Here is a 25,224-nt window from a genome sequence, read left to right on the forward strand (position 1 = left end):
TGACCTCCTGGTTTATAGGTCGATATTCAACACCTGAGCCTCACTGGCCAGGCTGTTCCTGCACTTTTAGGATCCACAGAACTCCCTGTGTACCTGGGCTCTGCTCAGTGAGACACTGACAACATTATAGGTGACCAGGCATCAGCCCTCCCCTGACTGCTCTCTGACCCCAGTGGCCACGGGCTTGTCCACCATGATGGTCTGCAGCTCAGAGGTCCCCTGGAGGTTCCCTCAGCACAGGTGTGATCTGTTGGAGGTGCTCTGAGGTCAGTGGTCAGCTGTGTCCCCACCTGACACACGTGAGGCCCCAGAGCCTGACGTCACACATGGGGACTGCACATGGGCTCAGCAGGGTGGCTGAGGTCAGTTTCAGGCCGCCTGAGTGACCCTGGCCCTGGCATCTCAGGGAGGGCCTGGCACAGGAGATGGTCATGAGGGGTAGACGTGGGGGTGCCTTTAGGCAAAACCTACCAGGCAGGAAGGATAAGGCAGAGCACAGCCACATGGGACGTCCTGTGCAGGCCCGGTGGGGTGAGAATGTGGGCGGTAGAGGACAGAGGGTGAGGATGGGGTGGTGTCTGTCGAGCCTGGAGGCACAGCAAAGGTGGGCGGGGACCATGTCTCCTTCAGCAGGTTCTAAGGATCCAGGTGGATTGTCCAGGTGAAGCAGAACAGGTGTTGGGACACATTCCACAGGACTGTGTTCTGAGACCCATGGGGAGCAAGGTCCAGCAGGGCTGTGACAGGCCCCATCACTGGGCCTCCTTCCGGCCTCACTCCAGGACACCCTGAGAGCTGGGTCTCCCTCCCAGACTCAGGGAGAGGCAGTGTTCATAGAGGATGGACCCTAAACCTCCATGTGTAGCCATGCCAGTGAGAGGCACGAGGCTAACTCCTACAAAGGGCTCCTCCCTGGGAAGAGGAAGAGGTTGATCACCCTCAGGTGATGTTTGGGGCCTGCACCCTGAGTTCCCCACTAAGCACTATGTGGACGGTGGGGGACGACAATCTCAGTGAGGGGGACAGGCATCCCTACTATGTTTTCCTTGTCAATCCTGAGAGCGACTGTTGTAATGTACCCTGGGAATCACACAAGGACGCCTCAAAAAGTCTAATTAAGGAGTCACATTTATTGCAAATCCAGGACTACGCGGGGACATTTTGCTCTCTCAAATCTTGTAGTAATTACCTAGCCCCAACACCAGATTTATATAGGCAAAAATCACAAAGGTATTGATTACATCTCAGGGTTTGGAATGAGGAAACTGGTTTGCAAAAAAGCAGTTTAAAGAAGCAGAATTGAGCAAGTTAGTTAAATTATAGTTTGGGGTCTCCGGATCACTGAATAAAGGGAAACACATTGCCTGGAGCCATGGGTCTTGGAACCACTGACAAGACAGAAACACATTATCTGGAGCCATCAGGTCTTGGGACCACTGAGTCAACAGAAACAAGTTATCTGGAGCCACTGAGGCAATTTAGGATAATGGTGCTGTCCTCGTTCCCAGGTATAGAAAAATGTGCTTTCTAAAACCAGTAAGATCACAATCAATGGGATATTCGAACCATCAACAACCCAGCATTCAATCGATTGAGATAGCATACATAAATTCAGAGAATCAAAGTAACTTTTCTATTGTTAAACAAAGCAAGTAAGTACAGAAACCAAACAGCAGGGTTAAAGTTAAACTACAGTTTCTACCTGATATGATTGCTACCATACTTCACGACCATCGGGGACCTGGTGACAGGAAAGGCACAGATGAGAAGTCGACCAGATCTGAAAACACAGCCACCTCCTACATTTTTGCCTGCAGAGAATCTAATTAAAGACACAAACAAGGAAGCAGGAACTACCCCAGGGACAATAGGAGTGAAGAAAGCATTGACCCCACTAGGAAGCCCTTCACAACCCCTCTAGGGACAGCTTCTGAACTCTAGCCTAGGTTTGTTGGTCCTGAGGGCCCCTGGTGTTTTGGACACTCCCTGCAGCCCAGCCCTGCTGCCTCCCTCAAGGAGGTATGTGTCTGGGCTCACACTGACTTCCTCTCACTGTGTCTGCTGTACAGCAATACACGGCCTTTTCCTCAGCTCTCAGGCTGCTCATTTGCTGATACAGCCTGTTCTTGGCATTGTCTCTGGAGATGGTGAATCGGCCCTTCACAGAGTTGGCATAGTTTGTGGTACTTCCATCAGGATTCATTCTGCATAACCACTCCAGCCCCTTCCCTGGAGCCTGGCGGACCCAGTGCATCCAGTAGCTACTGAAGGTGAATCCAGAGGCTGCACAGGAGAGTCTCAGAGACCCCCCCATGCTGTACCAAGCCTCCCCCAGACTCTACCAGCTGCACCTCACACTGGACACCTGCAAACACAAAGACATGAGGTGGACTTAGAATCACATGGAAGCAACAACAGGCACAGGCGCAGGTCTCAGTGCTCCCCACTGCTGAGAATGACCTTGAAAAATGATCAGGAGGAAAATGCAGCTTGGCACCAAGTCCATGGTGGAGCCCCTGGGGTCCTGTCTCAGGCACTTGGGCTCTGGGTGTCTCCCCAACATGCCAACATGCCGGGCAGGGCCCTCTTTTATGAGCAGGAGGAGAGCCCCATTTGCATGGAGTCTGGATATAAGGGTGCCACTGGAACCCGGGTCTGCATGCCTGACTTGTCATCCTAGGGGCGACTCCAGATGGTAAATGACTCAAGAATGCTGGCCACAAGGGGTCCTGTCCTGACCCACCCTCCCTTCCTCCTTTAGATGAAAGGGGCTACATGCTAACCTGACAAGCTCAGGGAAGGCCTGCATAACACTCTTGCAGACTCAGAGACCTAAAGTTACCACAAAGGTGGTCTGAAATTAAACCTTGACTAAAAGCAGTTATAGTGGGCAGTTACATCCTAGGCCAGTATCTTCACTGGCAGGGTCAACCTTTACCTTAACTGAGCATGTCTGTCTTTTTGCATCTATAATAACATAACCTTGCAATGTCTGGGTAACTTGTAACTTCCCTTTCTCTGGACCCCCCTGGGGCACAACCTAATGTGCTGGGCGCCAGGACAGATACCACAAATTCCTTCATTATCATGTTAATTGTTCCTAATTGTTCCTGCACCCATCTTAGTATGTGCCCATCATTCTACTTTTTACCCAATCCCAGGGTTTTCGCCACTTTGATTTATCCCACCTCCTTAATCTATCACCGATGAATTTCATGTAACCCATCCACATCCCTTTCCTTTGATTGCAATGTATAAATACAGATGAAACGTGCCATTCTCCAGAACATTATCTTAATTGTTGAGGTTCTGCTTCCGGATATGTCAACAGTTTGTGGCTCAAATAAACTCACAAAAACTATTTACAGGTTTCAATGGTTTTTTACATTAACACTCCTTTTCTGAGACCCAGTCATCCTGACCCCATTCCTTTGGGGGCAGCTTCCAGGATTAAGATCCTCCATCCTTGGGGTTGATGAGGACCTAGGGGTGCTGCCCCAAGAGGTACTGTGAATGGGGCTTCCTCTTGCTCTCCTTCACCCTCCATGGGCCATGTTGCCTTTCAGGGGTATATGGGGGGATAAGAATTTCCATTGGATTATACTTTTATTTTGAGACTGATATATTCTCTTTGTTGTTTTCCCCAATCATTTCTTCCACAAAACTCCAACATATACATATGACAAGGCCAATGGGGCTGGGCTGGATGCTGTGGCCAGTCTCTCTCTAAACTGTGGTCACTGACACGAGCACACAGATTCCTTCCCAAAACCACAGGCTTCACTCATCTTCCCTGCCATTAGTTTATGAAAGTCCTGTTTTCCCAGACTCTCAAAATGGTAGAATTTTCATCATTAAAAAAAAAAAAAATGGAGCCCTGGCTGGTGTCGCTCAATGGTTGGAGTGTTCGCCCTTGTACCAAGAATCTGGGGTTCGATTCCCGGTCAAGGGCAGGTACTTGGGTTGTGGGCTCCTCCCTGGTACATGCTCTAGTCAGGTCTCATGCAGGAGGCAACCAATCAATGTGTTTCTCTCATATCAATGTTTCTCTTTGTTTTTGCCTCTCTCTTCCATGCTCCCTAAAAATCAACAGAAAAATATCCTCGGATGAGGATTAACAAAAAAGGAACAATTTTTATTTATTTATTTATTTTATTTTCGAGAGAGAGGAAGGGAGTGGGAGAGAGAGGAAAAAGCTCTATGATAGAGAATCATGGATGGACTGACTCCTGCACGCCCCCTACTGGGGATCGAGCCTGCACCCCAGGCATGTGCTTAGACCAGGAATCAATCTGGTAACCTTTTGGTTGCTGGGTTGACAATGAACCCCCGAGCCACACGGGCCAGGCTCCTTCTCTTTTTCACTCAGTGTTCGCTCAGTTGCTGCAGATCTTTGACAGCTTTCAAGAGTCCAACAAATGCCAGTTCTGATTGTTTTGGTTTGTTTTTGTTGTTTTTGTGACGGAACAAGAGTTTGGAGCTGCCTATGCCACCATTTGGCTTCTGCCCCTTCTGCCCAGTGACTCCTTTTGAAGAAACAGAAAATAAGAAGGGAGAAGAGCAACCGCCCCTGAAATCCACCCACAACAGAGAAAACAGAGGGGGTGCAGAGCCCATCCCAGGAGAGCAGAAGTGGGAGGAGGGGCCAGGCAGAGCAGTGACTCTGATGTTTGGTAACATGTGGGGAAGCTCCGGACTTGGTTGGAAAGTTTGTAAGGAGGAAGCTCCGAAAGATTGGAACCTTTCTGGGAGTTGGCTAAAGTCATCCGCCCATTTCCTGACTTTTCTAAACAAGTCTGAGCCCCCAGGTGTTTACTGGATTCTTTATGCTTAGTCTGCAGACATCCTTGCTTAAAGGACACTGCAGACACTCATCTTCTCAAGGATGCTTGCCCTGCTGATAGCATCTAATAGTGAATTTTAGTTCAAGCCTTTGTTACAATAAAAGCATAAGGAGGCAGCCAAACGGGGCTGTTTTGTTTCTCTAGCCAGGCATCCCCTTAGCCTTCTCTTTCACAGAAACATGTGTCAGAGTAGTCATTCATCTGTCACTCGTGGTCTGGGTCAGCCCCAGCAGTAATGAGATCTTGTGTTTTAGGAAGATAAGCTTCCTGTCCCTGGAGGATCACAGGACACATGTCCAGAAGAGGTGGTTCTTCTTGAAGGTGAGCAAGTATGTGGCAGGGTCTCTGCTCAGCCTCAGGCCCAGGCTCGCACCTCCCCAGGCTGCTGGCTCAGAGATGCTGGGTCCTGGTTTAAAAGAAACACAGAGATGAGGGGTTTTCAGGGGCTGATAAGAGAAGGAGGTAGGAGTCAGTGTGTAGTGGGGGCTGGGCTGCTCTAGGCTGCAATCAAAATGCTTTGGAAGTGGGCACACGTAAGTGATGATGAGAAGGCTAACCCCTATTTTGTAAAACTACTGTTTGGAATTCTCAGCTATTTTTTTAGAAGGCTTCTTATTCTAAAAGAATAACTTTGCTTTCTAGCCTGCTTTAGCCTGTTTGAATAATGAGGAAGATAAACTTAGCTGTCTGACCTTGTAGACCAGAGACTAGATACGCCCATACTCTCAATGCCATGCCAGGTGCATTTTTTAATTGGATATAACTGTGTTGTTTTCAAGGCCACAGCAAGATAACCACTAAGCACACACAGGCCTGGCTCTTTAATAAAAAGGGAAGTTCTGCTTGTAGCTATTAATGTAAAAAAATATTGAAACCTGTAAAGAATTTTTGTGAGTTTATTTGAACCAAACTGTCGACATATGCCAGGAAGCAGAACCTCAACGAATTGAGATAGTGCTCCAAAGAATGGCGGGGTTACAATTGTATTTATACATTGCAATCAAAGGAGGGACATAGGTGGGTTACATGAAATTCATTGGTGACAGATTTAAGGAGGTGGGATTAAGCGAAGCGAGGAAACCTCTAGGATAGGATAAAAAGTAAAATGATGGGCACATACTTAGGTGGGTGCAGGAACAATTAACATGATAAACGAAAGAATCTGCAGCATCTGTCCTGGGCCCAGAACACCTGTCTGTGCCCCAGGGGCTCCATGAAAAGGGAAGTCACAAGTTATCCAGACATCCCAAGGATATATTATGATAGATGCAAAAAGACAGATGGGCTCAGTTGACCTTATCAGTGAAGATACTGGCCTAGGACATAACTGCCCACCATAAATGCTTTTAGTTAAGGTTTAATTTCAGACCATCCTTTGTGGTTACTTTAGGTCTCCGAGTCTGCATAACTGCCATGCAGGCCTCTCCTGAGCTTGTCAGGTCAGCATGTGGCCCCTTTCCTACACACAGCTTTGCCCAGAATTTGAAAGGCATTTTTCTCTGGGCCCGCGAGTAATAATAAAGTGTGACTCCAAACTCTCTGAACATTGCTTGATTTATTCCAGTTCTCTGTAACATTATTGATTCCCTGAAATACTGGGAAAACCAACCCATGCTTGGCCTCTTGGCCTCCGGTGAGTGGACTGGGTTTGGGGCCCCGGAGCATTGGCTAGGCCTCCTGAAGATGCGTGTGCTGCTGATATTAGCAGAATTAAACCAGGGGACTCTGGTTGCTCCCGGACCTCAGCCCAGGACCCGGCCGGCATCTAGAGAGAGTGGACAGACACTTCTGGACCTATTGACAGAATCAATAAGGTAGGGGCCCCAGTCAGTCAGGCCCACTCCAAGTGAGTGGAAGGGGGAGCTTGATCACCTCTCCGGAATCAATATGGCTCCCTTAGACAATTAGTCAGGAATTGGGTGGACTGTTGTTGTTTTTTTAAACTCTGAGTGAATATCTGGTGAAAGTGTGTGAGTGTTGAAGGAAAGGGCCTGCCCTCTCCTCTCCTTTGTGTGGCTCCATGACTTCGGTTACAGAGTCCGAGTGGGCCCCCAACCTACAGTTACATGATTCATCATATAGCATAATGGTGACTCACCCCCACTCAGAGGTGACCAGGCCTGGTATTTATATGGGTGAACCTTAGCTAAGACAAATCTAAGCTCCCAAGGGATGCAGCCAAGCGGGAATCTGAGTGAGGATCTGTGAAAACAGGTCACCTTCTCCCTTGTCTGTCTCGAGCCACCGATCATCATGGGGTCGGGACAGAGTAAACTCACTGTTCTCAATTGCATGTTGAAAAATGTTTAAAAGGGATTCAATGGGGATTATGGAATTAAAATTAATTCTAAAACACTGAAGAAATTCTGTGAAATAGAATGGCCAGCCTTTGGGGTCGGCTAGCCCTCGCAAGGCACTTTAGATGAAGGATTGGTCAGGGCAGTCTGGAATGTAGTCACAGGAGACCCCAGACACCCAGATCATTTTCCCAACATAGACAGCTGGTTAGAAATTGCTTAAACCTTGGGCCCGGTTCTGCATGTGTAAGAAGGGACAGAGTAAAGTTTTAGTAGCAGGAGTATAGAAGCAGGCAGAGCAGGAGCAGGCTAAGGAGAGGCAGGCAGGGCAGGAGCAGGCAAAGGAAAAGCAGGCAGGAGAAAAGGAGCAAGTCCCTCAGAAGGAAGCTCAGCCCTCTATTCTACAGGACCCCCCTGAGGAAGTCACACCATTTTTACCATCTCCATATTACCCACAGGCAGCACCAAGTGCTCCCCCTGCTAGCCTGGAAGGTCCAGAAAGTCTAAAAACACCACCACGCTCCATCTCTCTTTAACCAGGCTCTTCAGAGCCAGTTGGGTGGCACTTGCGTTCAGCTGATCAAGGGCCCAAACCACAACTGGCACGTCAGATGCCTCTCAGGGAGATTCGGGGTGCCCAAGTGCTTGGCGAAGATGGAACCTTACAGGAAGGAAGGCCGGTCTATTATTATCAGTCCTTTACCACAAGTGACATTCTGAATTGGAAGCAACACACCCCAGCTTATTCTGAAAAACCTCAGGCCATGATAGATCTCCTAGAAATGATCTTCCAGACCGAGATGCCCACCTGAGTGGACTGAAAGCAGCTCCTTTTTGCATTCTTTAACACTGAGGAGCACATGAGAGTAATGACAGAGGCTCAGAAGTGACTCCAGACCCAGGCCCCACCAGGGACATTAGATACAGACATATGGGCAAGGGAGGCCCTCCCAGATGAAGAACCCAATTGGTCCCCGAACTCAGAAGACAGAAAGACCAAGATAGAAAGATATCAGCTGGCTTTCTTCCAGGGGGTCAGGGCCAGAGCCAAGAAGCCCACCAATATGGTTAAAATTTCTGAGATTTCCCAGAAGCCTGATGAAAGTCCATCAGCTTTCTATGAGAGACTATGTGAGGCATACTGGATCTACACCCCCTTTAACCCTGAGGCCCTGGACACACAAACCATGGTAAATGCCACTTTTGTAGGCCAAACCCAGCCTGGTATCAGGAAAAAATTACAGACACTGGAAGGGTTTGCAGGGAAAAAAAAAAGCTAGTGAACTGCTAGAGATAGCAAACAAGGTTTTCATAAACTGAGGCAGGGCAGCAAGAAAAGAGGAAGAAAAGAGAATACAAAGAAGGGCCAATGTAATAACAGTGGCTTTCAGAGGTTTCCAAAAAGGGAAGCAAGAAAACAGATCATGGGGGAAAGGAAGAGCAAGCCTGAGACGGGACCAGTGTGCCTATTGTAAGGAAACAGGGCACTGGAAAAATGAATGTCCCAAACAGCAAAGCAAGAAAACAGGGTCCTCTTTTCCACCCAGTCGCTCTCAACCAGAGCCACCTGAAGCAGACCTTATTGGGCTGGCGGCCGCTGGCTCTTACTAAGACAGACCGAGCTCTTTTCAGCTGGGTCCCCATGAGGCAGACTGTGGACTTTATAGTTGATATGGCAGCAGAGCACTCAGTAGTCACACAGAAAGTAGCGCCTCTCTTGGGAAAGGAAGTCACCATTATTGGAGCTACTGGAGACCAGACTCGTAGACCATTCGGCCTGCCTCGCCAATGCCAACTTGGCGGCCACTGAGTAAATCATGAATTCCTGTACTTGCCAGATTGTCCAGTACCTCTTATGGGGAGAGACCTTTTAGCCAAAATGGGGGCAGAGATCACCTTTGCCTCAGATGGCTCAGCATAGCTGTGCCTAGGTGAGGAGACTTCTCCAATGATCCTGTCCTTAGCAGTGCCCCAGGGGGAAGAATGGAGACTTTATGTCCCTCAGTCAAAGGCCTCACCTTTAGGGCCTGAATTTGAGGAAGAATTTCCATTGGTCTGTGCAGAAGGAAATCCTCCTGGCCTGGCCAAAGACCATGCCCAATACTAATTGACTTAAAGCCTAGGGCAGTGGTCGGTAAACTCATTAGTCAACAGCCAAATATCAATAGTACTTCTGCAAAATAGACTTCCCCAGGCCAAAAACCGACTTCTGTGCATGGGCCACGAAGTTTCAATCGCACTGTACATGCGCCTGCATGTGGTATTTTGTGGAAGAGCCACACTCAAGGGCCAAAAAGCCGCATGTTGCTCACAAGCCGCAGTTTGCAGACCACGGGTCTAGGGCATGGCCTGTCAAAATCCGCCAATATCCAATTCCAAGGGAGGCGCGCCTAGGAATTCAGGTCCACTTAGACTGGCTACTTCAGTGGGGATTCCTTAAAAGATGCCAGTCACCATGGAATACTCTCCTCTTGCCTGTTAAAAAGCCTGGGACTAAAGACTACCATCCTGTACAGGATTTGCGGGCTGTTATGAGGCTGTTATAACCTTGAATTCGGCGCTGCCAAACCCCTACATGCTTCTAGGACTCATTCCGTCAGAAGCGGAATGGTTTACATGCCTAGATCTGAAAGATGCCTTTTTCTGCCACTGATTAGCCCCTTCAGCCAGCCACTTTTTGCTTTTGAGTGGGAAAACTCAACTATGGGGGTCAAGGACCAGTTCACCTGGAGCAGACTTCCACAAGGATTCAAGAACTCCCCTACTCTCTTTAGTGGAGCACTAGCATCTGATCTAAGTTCCCAGGACAGGACTTGGGGTGCATTTGACTTCAATATGTAGATGACCTCCTACTAGCCAGCTCCACAAGAGCTCAGTGCTGGGAGGGGACGCGAACCCTCCTGAGACTGTTAACTGAAACAGGTTATAGAGTGTCCAAGAAAAGGGTACAGATTTGTCAGAAGGAAGTCAAGTATCTAGGCTTCCAAGTCACCCAAGGGAAACAAAGACTATGGACTGACAGAAAGCAGGCACTATGTGCCATCCCAGTCCCTAGCACCCAGTAGCAGGTTTGGGAATTCCTGGGAGCAGCAGGGTTCTGTTGAATCTGAATCCCAGGGTTTTCAGACCTGGCCAAGCCTCTCTATGAAGCTTTAAAAGGGGAAGAGAAGGCACCCATTGAATGGGTCCCTGAGCAGAAGAAAGCCTTCATCAGCATAAAAGCAAAGCTCACTGATGCCCCAGCACTAGGGCTACCAGATGTGATATATGTGACACGGGACTTTAATCTATTCATATATGAGAACAGTGGGGTAGCCCTAGGAGTTCTAACCCAGGAGTTTGGACCCTGGCAAAGACCAGTAGCCTATCTCTCCAAAGATTGACCCAGTTGCCTCCGGGTGGTCCCCGTGTCTCAGGGCCTTTGCAGCCACAGCATTATTAGTCAAAGAAGCAGATAAACTTATCCTAGGACAAAACTTAAATGTAAAAGTACTTCATTCTGTTATTACCCTAATGGAAGCTAGGGCGCAGCACTGGCTAACTCATGCTCAGATGACTCACTACCAAGGACTGTTATGTGAAAACCAAAGGGTATGACTAGAAGCAGTAAGAACTCTTAATCCTGCTACCTTTCTACCCATTGCTGAGGGGGCCCCTGAGCATGATTGCCTAGAAGTCCTAGAGGAGGTGTACTCCAGCGGGCCCGATCTAACAGATAAGCCCCTAAAGAATCCAGACTTAGTATTGTTCACAGACAGCACCAGCTTCTTAGGTGAAGGAAAAAGAAGAGCCGGATATGCAGTGGTATCAGACTTTGAGACAATTGAGGCACAGGCCCTGCCTGAAGGATGGTCAGTGCAAAGGGCAGAACTTTGGGCCCTCACCAGAGCCTTAGAACTCAGTAAGGATAAGCATGCCAACATCTACACTGATTCACGCTATGCCTTCACCATCCTGCATATTCATGGGGCTATATACAAGGAAAGGGAGCTCCTGATGGCAGGAGGTAAATGAATCAAAATGAGATTTTAAAGTTACTAGATGCAGTTTGGGAGCCCAAAGAAATAGCCATCCTTCATTGCAAAGGTCACCAGAAAGGGAAAGACTCAGTGTCAGAAGAAAACCAGTGTGCTGACACCACAGCAAAGCAGGCTGCCAAAGAACAAGCAGCACCAGCATGGATCAGGCTGGCCCCAAATCACCTGAACCTCCAAAGTACACTCTTCCGGAGGAGGAATGGGCCCAGCAAGAAGGGGGCAAAAGAACAAAAGAAGGTTGGTGGATACTCCCAGATCATAGGGTCTATGTCCCAGAACAGTTAGCCCATGAGGTAGTCCTCCAGCAGCATGAACTTACAAAATTAGAGAAGACTAGCCTAGAAGCTTTCTAATTGCCCTTCTTGCCTCTTTGTGTGTCTCAGTTTCTCAGTGTTGCCTCTTCTGTGCACAGAATAATGCCAAACAGGGTCCTGTGGGACCGATAGGAGTTCAGCACTGTGGGCAAACTCTCTTTGAGGACTTAGAAATAGATTTTACAGAAGTAGGGCCTAGAAGAGGAAATAAATACCTACTAGTCTTTGTTTGCACCTTTTCAGGCTGGGTCAAGGCATATCCTACTCGCATAGAAAGGTGAGAGAAGTCACTAAGGCATTTCTAAAGGACATAATTCCACGGTATGAAATGCCTCTGACCATAGGGTCTGATAATGGCCCAGCCTTTGTAGCAGAAATAGTACAACAGGTAACTAAGACTTTAGGAATTAGATGAAGCCTACATACAGCTCACAGGCCTCAGAGTTCAGGGAAAGTAGAGCACATGAACCGGACTCTAAATCAGACTATGGCTAAGTTATGCCAAGAGCCAGCCTTACCCTGGACAGATATCTTGCCTCTTGTACTCCTGCAGTTACACTGTGCCCCGAGGGCCAGGGTAGGTTTCTCTCCCTTTGAAATTCTATATGGTAGATCCCCTCTCTTAATTTGGCCAATGGAAGATTTGGGGGAAATAGGAAAATTAGTAATTCTGTAGCAACTACAAGGACTTGGAAAAACTGTCTTTTGAGGTCCACAGATGAGTTACTGACCGACTACCCATCTCTCTAGGAACAGCTGTACATCCTTATAAACCTGGAGACCAGGTTTAGGTAAAAGACTGGAAAAAGAGCCCCTTCAGCCAATTTGGAAGGGACCCTATCCAGTCATACTAACCACCCCCACAGCTCTCAAAATTGCAGGACTGTACACCTGGATTCAACACTCCCGGATGAAAGCAGCCAACCCACAGAGCAACACCCAGCCTGAGTGGAAGATGACCTCTGACCAGAAACACCCCCTGCGGATCACGTTCAAGAAGACAATGGACCTGATCAACCTGCTCCAAGGAATTCAGAAATGCCCTGCTGAATTCTTCCTTACACTAGTATTACTTTATTTAAAAAAAAAATATTTTATTGATTTTTTACAGAGAGGAAGGGAGAGGGATAGAGAGCTAGAAACATCGATGAGAGAGAAACATCGATCAGCTGCCTCCTGCATGCCCCCTACTAGGGATATGCCCGCAACCAAGGTACATGCCCCCGACTGGAATCAAACCCAGGACCCTTCAGTCCGCAGGCCGACGCTCCATCCACTGAACCAAACCAGTCAGGGCTAATCTTTCTTTCTTATCTTCTCTTAAAGGCAACATGCTCTGGTATTTCTGGATAATCATTGTTTTTATCTTTCTATTAATCCTTATTTTGTCTTTTTATGAGTGCCGTGGGGACCCAAGGCTAGTCCCAGGAGGAGAACTCTTCTGCCCTTACTGGGACACAGAAGCACCATAAAATTACTGCTTCTTACACATCAAAGGGACAAGATGAAGCTAAGGCTAATTCTTTTACTGTTACTGAACTCTCTTAATCTCTACCACTCTCAGGTCTACACTCTGCCTCTTGAGAGCTTCCTAAGTCCTCACTATCTTTACCAAACGCTTAACCTCACCCTCTCCCTCTTAAATCAGACCAACCCAGCCTTAGCCAGAGAGTGCTGGCTCTGCCTTTCCCTCTCTTCTTCAGCATATGTCTCCATCCCTATATCCATCGAGGGATGGAACCAGGAAAAAATCACTCTGGCTTATAAGAAAGAGAAGGGGAATATATTTTCTGAAAGGGCTGACACAGTCTTAGGTGATTATCCTACTGCCCAGGCAAACCAAGCCTCCCTTCTCTTTTGTACCTAAGTTCAATCTCTTGCTAAAGTAGCTACGTCCCCTCTCCCAGTCACAGGCCCTATCATGTTACACACCCAACTACTCACCCAGGCCCCCTTATGCTTTACAAGATCACAGGGCAATATATCAATGGGGAACCTCCCATCCTCTGCTTGCAACACCACAGTCAAATTGGAACTGCCAAATACCTCAGCTCTCAGGCTGTTCTTTTGCCAATACATCGTGTCCTTGATGTTCCTGGAGATGGTGAATCGGTCCTTCACAGAGTTGGCATAGTATGTGCTACCACCAGTATCAGTAATGAGTGAGACCCACTCCAGCCCCTTCCTGGCGGACCCAGTCCATGTAGTAGCTACTGAAAGTGAATCCAGAGGCTGCACAGGAGAGTCTCAGAGACCCCCCAGGCTGCACCAAGTCTCCCCCAGACTCCACCAGCTACACCTCACACTGGACACCTGCAAACACAGAGACACAAGGTGTACTTAGAATCACATGGAAGCAACAACAGGCACAGGCACAGGTCTCAGCACTCCCCACTCCTAAGAATGACCTTGAAAAATGATCAGGAGGAAAACGCAGCTTGCCACCAAGTCCATGGTGGAGCCGCTGGGGTCCTGTCTCAGGCACTTGGGTTCTGGTGTCTCCCCAGCATGCGGGGCAGGGCCCTTTTTTATGAGCAGGAGGAAAGCCCCATTTGCATGGAGTCTGGATATAAGGGTGCAGCTGGGACCCTGGGCTGCATGCCTGACTTGTCATCCTCAAGGTGACCCCAGATGGAAAGGACTCAAGGATGCTGGACTCAAGGGCCCCATCCTGACCCACTCTCCCTCCCTCCATTCCTTAGACACAGTCACCCTGACCCAATTCCTTTGGGAGCATCTCCCAGGATTGAGAGTCCTCCATACTTGGGGTTTTGATGAGAACTCAGGGGTGCTGACCCCAGAGGTGCATGGATGGGGCTAACTCTTGCTCTTCTTCACCCACTGTGGGCCATGTTGCCTTTCTTGGGTCTGGGACTAAGAATTTGCTTTGGAATGATACTTTTATTTTGATAACTAGTTGCCCTGTGCACGAAATTCATGCACATTAAAAGGCAATTAATTAGAGGAAATATTTTAATATTGCTATTTTCCCTTTCTTTATAATAGAAGTGTCAGAGATGAAAGAAAATTAGTTAAATGTATATGAAAATCTCCCCCCTGTCATTGTCTGGGGCATGCCACAGGACCCAGAGTCATGTTTTTGCCCACCTGCGCATGCCTTGAAATAATGCGAGACCCAGACCCAGCCAGCCCCACTCTTGTCCAGCCCCATGGGGGGGGGTGCAGCCTCAGATCCCCTGGCCGGGCACTGGGAAAAGGTCACGGTCTCAGGTCCCCCAGCACAACCTCAGGTCCCCTGGCCCCGGTATGACAGTGTGACGGCATGACAACCATTTGCGTTTTAGCTCTTTATTATATAGGATAATAGATTGCCTTTATTGCTTGTCCCAATCACATCTCACACACATGAATATGTAACGGGACAATGCATGGGTCCATGCTGCCTGTCTCTACTCGAGCCAATTAAGCAGAGACAGGGTTGAATCCAATATAAGCATTTATCCAATTCTGCAGGCAATATGGCAGAGCAACCGGTTATCTACAAAAATCTGCTCTGCACCCCACCATAAGCCAGCTGCTTGTCTATATATATAAAAGCCCAGTGACTGGAAGAGCAGAACGAATGGAATGACCAGAACAACTCAGGACTATGATGCGCACTGTGGCCTCCAACCAGCCTGATCCAAGCCCTGATTGCCACCCTTTACCCCCAGCCAACCCAGCCTCAATCATACCCCAACACCTGAGCGCGGGTGGGGCTGGCCAGACAACTGCTTGTGGCCCCTCCCCCGTGCTGGCTGGGCCCAATGGGCCCCCATCTGGGCAGTCCTGCTGGACCCCACCCATGCACAAATTCCTGCACCATGGCTTTAGCATTGAATAAAAGAACAAACGATTACATGGGGAAATAGACAAAGGCTATGCCAAAGAAGCCATTGACAGGGAGCAGAGGGCTGGGGTTCTGCCAAGGGCTGGCGGGCTGGTTCCTGTAGTAAATTGTTCATCTTCCAGGTGAGCTTCTGTTATGGGATCACTCAGCGAGACAGACCACCGACTCAGAATTCAAAATTTAAGAGCCTTTATTAAGCTGGCCAGCTGACTACAGTTATAGCACCCTGCCGAAGCAGAGGCTGAACTGCAGCCCAGATCTCCATGGACAGCAACTACAGTTACAGCACCCTGCCGGAAATGAGGCCAAACTGCATCGCAGACTGCAAGAGTTACATTTTATTATTAAATTCTGTGGAGGCCCAGAGAAAAATGTGTCTTTCAAATTCTGGGTCCCCAATATGGAGGAAACTCTCTTTATTTATACTTTTTCCAGTCTTTTGCCTCCCAAATTTGGAATGAGACTTCCGGGCCTTCTGAGAAAGAAGGCCTGTGTGCTGGGAAGGGGTCATGAGACCATATCTCAAGGCCTGGCCTGATGTCAGTATCTTCCTATCTATGTGTTTTAGGAACAGACAGCACAGCATGACCAGTCTGGCTAAAGCGCCAGATATGCAGCCCAGTACACTTCCAGGTCCCCAGTGCGCCTGCCAGCCAGGTGAGAATGTGCTTCTTTAATCAAAATAAAACAATCATGGTTAACAGAGCAGGATTACTATGTCTTACAATTCCAGCTGGTTCCCCCACATTCTATTTCTCCCCTATTAAAAACTCAAATGTATACAAGTGACGAGACAGGAGAGGCTGGGCTGGATGCTGTCCCTGTCACAAGCACGCAGCTGCCTGCCTGAAACCACAGGTTTCACTCGACTTCCCTGCTGTTCATGTGCCAGAGATCTGTTTTCCCAGCCTCTCAACGTGGGAGAGTTTCCATTTTTTAAAAATGGAGCCCTGGCTGGTGTGTTCAGTGGTTGGGGTGTCAGTCCGTGCACCAAATGGTGTGAACTCTTTAGACCACATCCTGGTGAGGTACCAGGTTTTTAATAATTGTGAGTCCTTTCTGCTGCACATGAGAAAGAAACATGTATGAATGGATGTTTTAAATGAAGAAAAGACAATATGTTGATGTAAGAAACGTTCAAACCTGGAGAGAATGTGTTATAAGACTCCTGTGGAGCCAAACTGATGAGAACTGTTGGAGAGCAAGACCTCAAATACTCCAGAGAATAACCGTCCACAGCTGCGTTTGTGCATTTGAAGTTAAGGAGATAAGGTAAGGAAGACAACATGGAGGTGGGAGAGAGCACAGTGGGGCTTGGAACCACAGGATCTTTTACAAGATTCTCTCTCTCTCTCTCTCTCTCTCTCTCTCTCTCTCTCTCTCTCTTTCTCTCTCTTAAAATCCTTATTGTTGAAAGTATTACATAGATTCCCCTTTTCTTCCATTAACTCTTCCAGCCCACTCCCGTTCCCTCCCCCATACTCACTCCCCCCCCCTTGTCTGTGTCCACCAGTTAGGCATATTTGCATACAAGTTCATTGATCTCTTCCCTCCCACCCTCCCCTGCCTTCCCTCTGAAGTTCAATCGTCTGTTCCTGCTTCTATGTCTCTGGGTCTGTTTTTGTTCATCAGTTTATTTGGCCATTAGAAATGCAGACTGGTGCAGCCATTATGGAAAACAGTATGGAGATTCCTCAGAAAATTAGAAATGGAACTCCCATGTGACCAGTGATCCCCCTTCTAGGAATACATCCTAAGGAACCCCAACACTCATCAGAAAGGACATATGCAGCTCTCCCTCCCCTGCCCTCGGCCTCCCGCTGCTCCCGTGCCCTCCTGGACACCAGGCGGGGCAGAGTTGGCTGCGCCATTCTGGCCCTACGCTTGGGGGACAGATGTTTTGTGGGGAGGTAGTGAGGGCGGCGCCTCGCTGCCCATGGAGTCCAGCACTGAGTCCCCGGACTCTCAGAGCTGGGCAGAGGGTCGCAAGGAGTGCATGGTGAACAGGAGGGAAGGGATGGGATCTGGTGGATTTTGCGTTTGCGAGTCTTTGATCAACTTTATGAGTCTACAAATATTCACTGCAGGTAGGAGCGCGGGAATCTGCACAGACCTTCTTGTCAGAGATTCGATGGGAAAATGTCATGTTGGGCGAACCACCTGGTTTTGCATCCGCGGGAGTGCGCATTGGGGACCTTTTCTGCGCAGCTGCTGAGGGGAGAAACCTGCACACATTCAAGGGAAGCAGCAGCCCCAGCCCAGTACTTGGCAGCTTTCCGGGAGGACAGGAGGCCTGGAGGCTCCATCCGCTGGGTTTCTGTCAGGGTCCTCGGGTCACAGCCCTCCCCGCACGCACAGCCTCAGCCCCACAATCCCAGCAGCAGGAGAAGACCCCACAGTCAGCCTTTTATGTCAGATGATAGGCAGGCGGCCCCAGGTGCCGGGGTCCAACCCCAGCAGGTCCAGGGGTTCCCCAAAGGTGTGGACGGAGTCCGCGAAGAAGGAATGACACGGAGACAGCGTTCAGTTGATCAGCAGCCTAGCCAGGATCTCTAGCCAGGATCTCCAGCCAAGTTCTGGTCTGGATCTCCAGAGAGGTTCTGCCTCAGATCTCCAGCCAGGTTCAGTCACCAGGTTCTAGTCAGGTTCTCTTGCCATGTTCTATAGTCAGGTTCAGTCCAGGATCTATTGCCATGTTCTCTCCAGCGAAGTTCTTCTGTCTGTAGGTTCTGTGTAGGTTCTGTCTGTAGGTTCTCTCTTCTTAGTTCTGTCTCTCTCTGTCTTGTTAAATCTGTATTTATACCAGTTGATTCAATCCTATCAATCTCTATTACAAAGGTTAGGGCGTTTCTTATCTCCATTCCAGGGAATAAAGATTATGCAGTTTAAGCATGATTGTTCGTAGTTAAAGTGATTAATTACCCGCCTGGCACTTAGTTAAGGGGTTTTATTCCCTCCCTAACTTCAGGGGAAAATCCCTACCTGGGGATTCAACTTTTCTCGGAGAGGTGACCTTGGTTAAAACACATAGTGCCAAGAAGGTGAGCAAACATATTAAGAACAGTATGCCATATATGCCAGGTCCCTTGAAACAGCAAGCACGGACCGGCTCCCGGCACCCAGGCCCGCATCAGACCGGGAAACCAGCCTCTGGGAGGAGTTCCTGGGGCACAGCCCCTGCTGCCCACTTCCATGGGCCCCGCAGGACAACAAGGGCGCCCCAACATGGGAGGACAATGCGGAGGATGAGCCCTCCCTGAGGCATGGGACCTGTGGGTCTGGCCCACAGAACTCCAGCAGCGGCAGGAGACAACCGCCGACTCCCTGGGCCGTCATGCCCAGGGTGAACATGGCCCGGGAGCCGGGGGACCCTGGCCCAATCCTAACAGCGCTAACTCAGCTCCATACTCCTCCTCATCACCTGGCGCATACGGGGGACCTCCTGTAGGTGGGGCTCCCCCAGGAACACCTGTTGCTGGGGTCCAACCCCAGCAGGTCCAGGGGTCCCCAAAGGTGTGGACAGAGTTGGCGAAGAAGGAATGACACGGAGACAGCGTTCAGTTGATCAGCAGCCTAGCCAGGATCTCTAGCCAGGATCTCCAGCCAAGTTCTGTTCAGGATCTCCAGCGAAGTTCTGGTGTCCATGTTCTCTTGCTAGGTTCTCCAGCCAGGTTCTCCAGGTTCTCCAGCCAGGTTCTGTAGCCATGTTCCCTCGCTAGGTTCTCCAGCCAGGTTCAGTCACCAGGTTCTAGTCAAGTTCTCTTGCCAATTTCTGCAGTCAGGTTCAGTCCAGGATCTTTTGCCATGTTCTCTCGCTAGGTTCTGTCTCTAGGTTCTGAGGCCAGTTTCTGTCCAGGATCTTTTGCCATGTTCTGTCTCTAGGTTCTGTGTAGGTTCTGGTCTAGGTTCTGTGCCTCTTGGTTCTGTCTTCTAAGTTCTGTCTCTCGCTGTCTTGCTACATCTGTATTTATACCAGTTGATTCCAATCCTATCAATCTCTATTCCAAAGGTTAGGGCATTTCTTATCTCCATTCCAGGGAGTAAAGATTATGTAGCTTAAGCATGATTGTTCGTAGTTAAAGTGATTAATTACCCACCTGGCACTTAGTTGAGGGGTTTTATTCCCTCCCTAACTTCAGGGGAAAATCCCTGCCTGGGGAAACAACCTTTCTCAGAGAGGTGACCTTGGTTAAAACACATAGTGCCAAGAAGGTGAGCAAACATATTAAGAACAGTATGCCATATATGCCAGGTCCCTTGAAACAGCAAGCATGGACCGGCTCCCGGCAACCCGTCATGCCTGGTCCTGCAGATTCCACAAATTCCAGTGACAACATCTACACAAAGATGAATCCAGTGCCGCCTGGAGGCAGCCAGTCCAACTCCCCGATGGGTCAGGGCTCCGAGGGCAGATGGGAGCCATGGGCGGCATGGGGCCACACACAGGAGAGGATCCTTAGGCTCAGGGACAGAGATGGACTTCCAAGAAATCCTCCTAACAACATAAGTGGCATTAGCCATCCTCCAGGCACCCCTCCAGGCAATGGCCAGCTAGGAGGGAACTCCCTCCACTCCTCCCAGAACCACAGTTCTTCTCCAAGGCAGACCATGAGTGTGTGACCCCTCCTCTCTCCAAGAAGCCCAGAGAGCAGGCATTGCAGGCGGGAAGGTGCCAGAACTCATGCAAGAAGAAGTGAGGTGTCATTGCCCAGGAGCTGGGGGAGGGGCACAGACCTCTCCCCCTCCACCCTGCCTTCTCCACTCCCCCACCTTTCCCAATTTTAGTTTCATGCAATAAAAAGGCCGAACTTTTTATTCCATAAAACACGAAGGACAAAACTCAAAATAAAAATATATTTCAAGTCATTGACCAGAAAAATCCCACCACTTGCCCTTTCCCAAAAGGATCCTTTAAGTACATGACACTTTTTAGTTGTCTTTTGTCTGGGTTTTACCATTGTTGGGATTTTTTTATTTCTTTTCCAGTGGTGGGGTTAGTGGGGGGGTGATTTTTTAAAAGGAAAGCTTCTAGCAAACCCCCACCCCAATTCATCCCAACCAACCTCTTTGTTTTCATCTTTAAAAAAAAGGAGAAACGACAAACACCCCCACCAAGTCCTGCTGTCTACCCAAGCCCTTCCACCAGAGCTAGTCTCAGTGTGCGATCTCACGTTGTCTTTCTGTCTTTGTAGCCACCTAAACTAATCTACACTAATAAAAGAGAAAAATGGTAATTGGCGTACGGCGCTACCGTTTTCATTGGCCAATCAGGGCTATATGCAAATTAACTGCCAACAAGATGGCAGTTAATTTGCATATGTAGGCACAATGCAGGGAGGCGAAAGGGAAAGCAGGAAGAAGCCCCCTGCCACTGACAGTGATCGGGAACCCAGGGGGGAGCTAAGAGGTGGGGGGCAGGGCAAAGGTGGCCCTGGGGCCACCTTTGCCCTGCCCCCCAGCCATGATCAGAGAATCAGGCGCCTTTGCCGCCCTGGTCAGTGATAGCAGGAAGTAGGGGTGGAGCCAGCAATGGGAGCTGGGCACGGTTGAAGCTGACAGTCCCAGGAGCTAGGGGTCCCTTGCCTGGGCCTAAAGCGGAGCCCACGATCGCGGGGCTGCTGCAGCTGCGGGTCCCCGCTGTCCGGGCCGGACGCCCAGGCCAGAGACGTTAGGCCTGGGCAGGGGCAGAGCCTGCAACCGCGGGGAGCTGGGGGGGGCGGAGCCGGGGATTGGGGGGATATGATGGTCCCCTTGTCCAGGCCTGAAGCCTGGGTCAGAGGGGTCAGGCTTGGGCGGGGGGTGGAGCAAGCGATCAGAGGGAGATGGGGGTCCCCTGCCCAGGCATGATTCCTGGGCCAGAGACCTCAGGCCTGGGCAGGGGTCAGAGCCAGTGATCGGGGGGAGTTGGGGGTCCCCTGTCCAAGCCTGACACCTCTGGCGGAGGTGTCAGGCCTGGGCAAGGGGCCGATCCTGCAATTGGAGGGTGATGGGGGTAAACACCTGAGGGCTCCCAGTATGTGAGAGGGGGCAGGCTGGGCTGAGGGACACCTCCCCGCCCCCCATACCCAGTGCACGAATTTCGTGCACCGGGCCCCTAGTAATAATAATAATAATAATAATAATAATAATAATAATAATGATAAACTGGGCCATTTACAAACAGTGGTTTATTTCTAAGGGCCTTTTTTGGAAAGTAAAAGGAAGTCACCCTTTTCCATTAGAGGATTTGGCTTGTGCAGATGGGCAAGGGAGGGGCGGGGACTATTTTGTTTTGTTTTGTTTGCTTAGTTTCTCCTGGGCAAGGTGGCAGCAGCAGCTGCACAACATGGACCCCAGAATGTCCCCCACCCCATTTTGTAGCCAAAGAACCAGGCCACCTGATTCAGGCTTTCAGGACTCCACCAGGCGGAGACTCCCTGCAGCCCAGTGGTGGCGTGCACTGTACTCTCAGGACTGCTTCCTCCTCCAGGGAGCCCCCCTGCAGCCCCCTCCTCAGCCCCCACCCCAGTCTCTCCAGCGAGAAGCCTGCCAGCTGTGTGGTGTCTGGAGCGAGTGGGGAGCCACCCCTGACAGGATGGCTGTGACTGGGACATGGAAACTGTGACCTTCGTCCCCTTGCCCTGGTCCTTGCGTCCTCGGTGTGTGCTGGCAGTGTAGGGCTGGAGTTGGGTTTTCTCTCTTTTTCTTCTTCTTCTGTTGATTCTTCATCCTTTTTCAAAGACGGGATATTGACCAGAATTGCTCTGCATGTGCTTGGAACTGAATGGAAAGACCTTAGAATAGCTGTGAGGGTGAAGGGACACCAGCCACCAAATGGATGCACTGTTTCTGGTCCTGTTTTTATTTTCAAAAACCAACACATGCAACAGTGTGTGAAGACCCACGTCCCGCATGGTTCAGGGTACAGGATCTGGAGAAGGGGCCACACACAAATGAAAGAGATGAGACAAGAAATAATAATTTGGAAATATTGGGGGCCAGGCGGGAAAGCCCAATGCAAGAGAAAGAACTTCCCCTGGTGCCCAGGCCTTGACAACCTTTTATTCAATTTTGGATACACATCTAGCTCTTAGGCAGGTAATTATGATAACAGACAGACTATCTTAAAGATCAGTAAGTATTAGAAGGATTTACTCTGAGACTATTTGGTCAGGAAATAGCTTGAGTCCCCATTATCTGGACTAAACAATCAGTGCATAGCTCTGGCCCTGCCAGGGCTCAAGGTTCACCAGCGTTCCAGGATCCTTGTTTACACTTCTCTGATAGTGAAGACAGTGGGTGGCTTCCTGCAACAGTGGAGCCTGTCCCCTCCCAGGAGGGGTGACTCAGCCTCCCTCACCTCAGCACCCTCATGGAAACCTCTGTGTCTTTCCCTGGAGACACCCGAATTCTTTGTGCATTTACTCCCCTCCCCATCCCTGTAGCTGGTCTTTATTTCTCCCCTTTCTGATCTATGTATATCATAATATGTGAGATATCATCTGCCTGAAAAAAGACCTTGTGTGGATTATTGGGAACATTATAGCTGTTTCTGTGTTTTTTCTTACCCTCTAGTGTGGGAAACAGTTTATTGCCGTCACTATCTGATAAGCATAGACAGAGAACTCCCTGAAAACCCCCCCTCCCCGAAGGCTGGGTGCCTTTGAAGCCCTAGCAATGTTCAGAGCTAGGCATCACCTCTGTTTGTCCAGACAGTGGTAGCTGAAACTACTCCCCCATTTATTATTATGTAAATCCTTGCTGATGGGCTAGTCTGCCTGTTGCAGGGGGTCACCTGCCTAGGGCTATGCTATGGGTGCATCCCAGATCAATAAAAGCTTGGTGAGGCCTGAGCACAGGAAGGAAGTCCTTCGGGACTTGCCGCCTGGTCCCCCAATAGTGCAAAATTATCTCGTGTCTTTTTCTCTCATTTCTTGTGCGGCTCCTCTTTCAGATACCAAACCCTACTCCACGCAGGTCGTGGAAGGAAACACACTCAACATGTAGTCTGGTTCTGAATTAAGAGAGGAAAAAAAAGTAATGATGACACATTGTAGTTTGTGTATGATATATGTCAATAACGTTTTATTAAAGGGATATCTTTTTTTCCGCAAAAAAACACACGAATATATGCAAGCCTATGTTCATAACAGTGCAACTTAGAATAGCTAATATTTGGAAATAGCCTGTGTCCATCAGCTGATGAGTGGGTTAAAAAAAAAAAACAGCCCTAACCAGTTTGGCTCAGTGGATAGAGCGTTGGCCTGCAGACTGAAGGGTCCCAGGTTCAATTCTGATCAAGGGCATGTACCTTGGTTGTGGGCACGTCCCCAGTGGGGAGTGTGCAGGAAGCAGCTGATCAATGTTTCTCTCTCATCGATGTGTCTAACTCTCTATCCCTCTCCCTTCCTCTCTGTAAAAAAATCAATAAAATATATTCAAAAAAACAAAAATCAAAAAACAATTATACTATGCAGCAGTAAAAAAGAGAGAACTCTTACCATTTGTAATAGCATGGATATAACTGACAAGGGGTTAATCTTCAAAATAGATAGTGAACTTATGCAATTTAACAAGAGGAAGACAAACAATCCATTAAAAATGGTCAAAGGGCCTAAATAGACACTTCTCCAAAGTGGGCATACAAAGGCCAAGATTTGCTCTCTTAAGGGTGGTCATACTTGCCTCAAAGGTGTGTTAACCCAGATGCACAGAATATTTGATGGGGTTGCTTAAGGCAAAGAGAAGCCCTTGAGTAAAGAAGTGATAAGCCTGGGGCGTGTCTACCCCCCTCCACCCCAAGGGGCCCAGGTAGGAATTTGTGATCAGAGCCTCCTGTGAGGTTCCTTTTAGCCACTGAGTTTTGTCAGATTTGCCACAGAGCCCCATTTTTTGTTCACAAATACAATCCCTTAAACTAGACATAGAAAAGGGCTTTCTGTGAGCTCTGTGGCTGAGCATTGGAGAAAAACTATTTTAAGACAGAGCCGGAAATTGTGTCTTTGCTTAACTCTGCACCTGTTCCTGGTCCTGGTCCTATGCTGGTTCTCAGCGCCCCCTGGTCTCCTGAGCACCCCCTGCATCCCAGCCCTGCTGCCTTCCTCACAGAGCTTTGTGTCTGGGATCACATTGACTTCCCTTCACTGTATCTCACACAGTAATACACAACTATGTCCTTGGTGATCACAGATCTCCCGCAGGAAGAACTGGTTCTTGGACGTGTCTAGGTCGATGAATAACCAACTTTGGAGAGATGGCGCGTACTCTCTGTACCACTGAGAAGGCTAAAGGCTAATTCTTTCTACAACATCTGGTTCCCTCTAAGGGAACTTTCCTCAAGTGGAGCAATGTAACCTAGATGGGAAAATATAACCTATTGCCCCTTTTACTGCAGTCTGGGCTAGCAAGATTTGTTGCCTGTTTGCTCACATGTTACAGAGGCCATAAATCGTAAAGAAATACACAACCCCTGGAGAGGGCTGTCAGTGCTGGGACAAAACCAGGCCCTTAGATATGGTACCATGACCCCCATCCTCACACATGGGGCTTTTTTCAAAGCCCCCGGAAGCTCCGGGAGTCCCATCCATATAGTGTGTGTGTGTGGGGGGGGGGAGGCCAAAAAAATATAAAGGAAAAGCTTCTACCAGATTCCTTTGCTCAGAATTTGAGAGACATCTCCTCTGCATCAGCCAGCATAATAAAGATGTGTAACTCCATTTTGCTTGTTTTTTCTCTGGTCTTCTATAACATCTGTTCCCTTACTGGGAAGTCCAACCACACTGGCTTTTTTGGCTTCCGGTGAGTGGACTGGGTTTGGGGCCCGGGAATGTGGGATAGGTTTCCGGGGGGCACACCCTGCTGATTTTAGCAGAATTGAACCAGGTGACTCTAGGCACTCCCGGA

At 49.1% G+C, this 25,224-nt stretch overlaps 1 protein-coding gene and 1 pseudogene across 1 annotated transcript; one reads left to right on the forward strand and one right to left on the reverse strand.

The window, feature by feature from the left end:
• Nucleotides 1-2,011: 2,011 nt before the first annotated feature.
• LOC132222668 (immunoglobulin heavy variable 3-74-like) lies at nt 2,012-2,543 on the reverse strand (annotated as a pseudogene).
• Nucleotides 2,544-16,628: 14,085 nt separating this feature from the next.
• LOC132222669 (single-stranded DNA-binding protein 3-like) lies at nt 16,629-19,962 on the forward strand. The gene is given in 5 exon segments (XM_059677844.1): nt 16,629-16,634; nt 18,466-18,574; nt 18,577-18,619; nt 18,762-18,813; nt 19,609-19,962. Coding segments are annotated over 5 exon segments (564 nt in total).
• The last annotated feature ends 5,262 nt before the right edge of the window (nt 19,963-25,224 follow it).

Source organism: Myotis daubentonii, chromosome 20 (genome assembly GCF_963259705.1).
Source record: "Myotis daubentonii chromosome 20, mMyoDau2.1, whole genome shotgun sequence".
In the NCBI taxonomy this organism is placed as follows: domain Eukaryota; kingdom Metazoa; phylum Chordata; class Mammalia; order Chiroptera; family Vespertilionidae; genus Myotis; species Myotis daubentonii.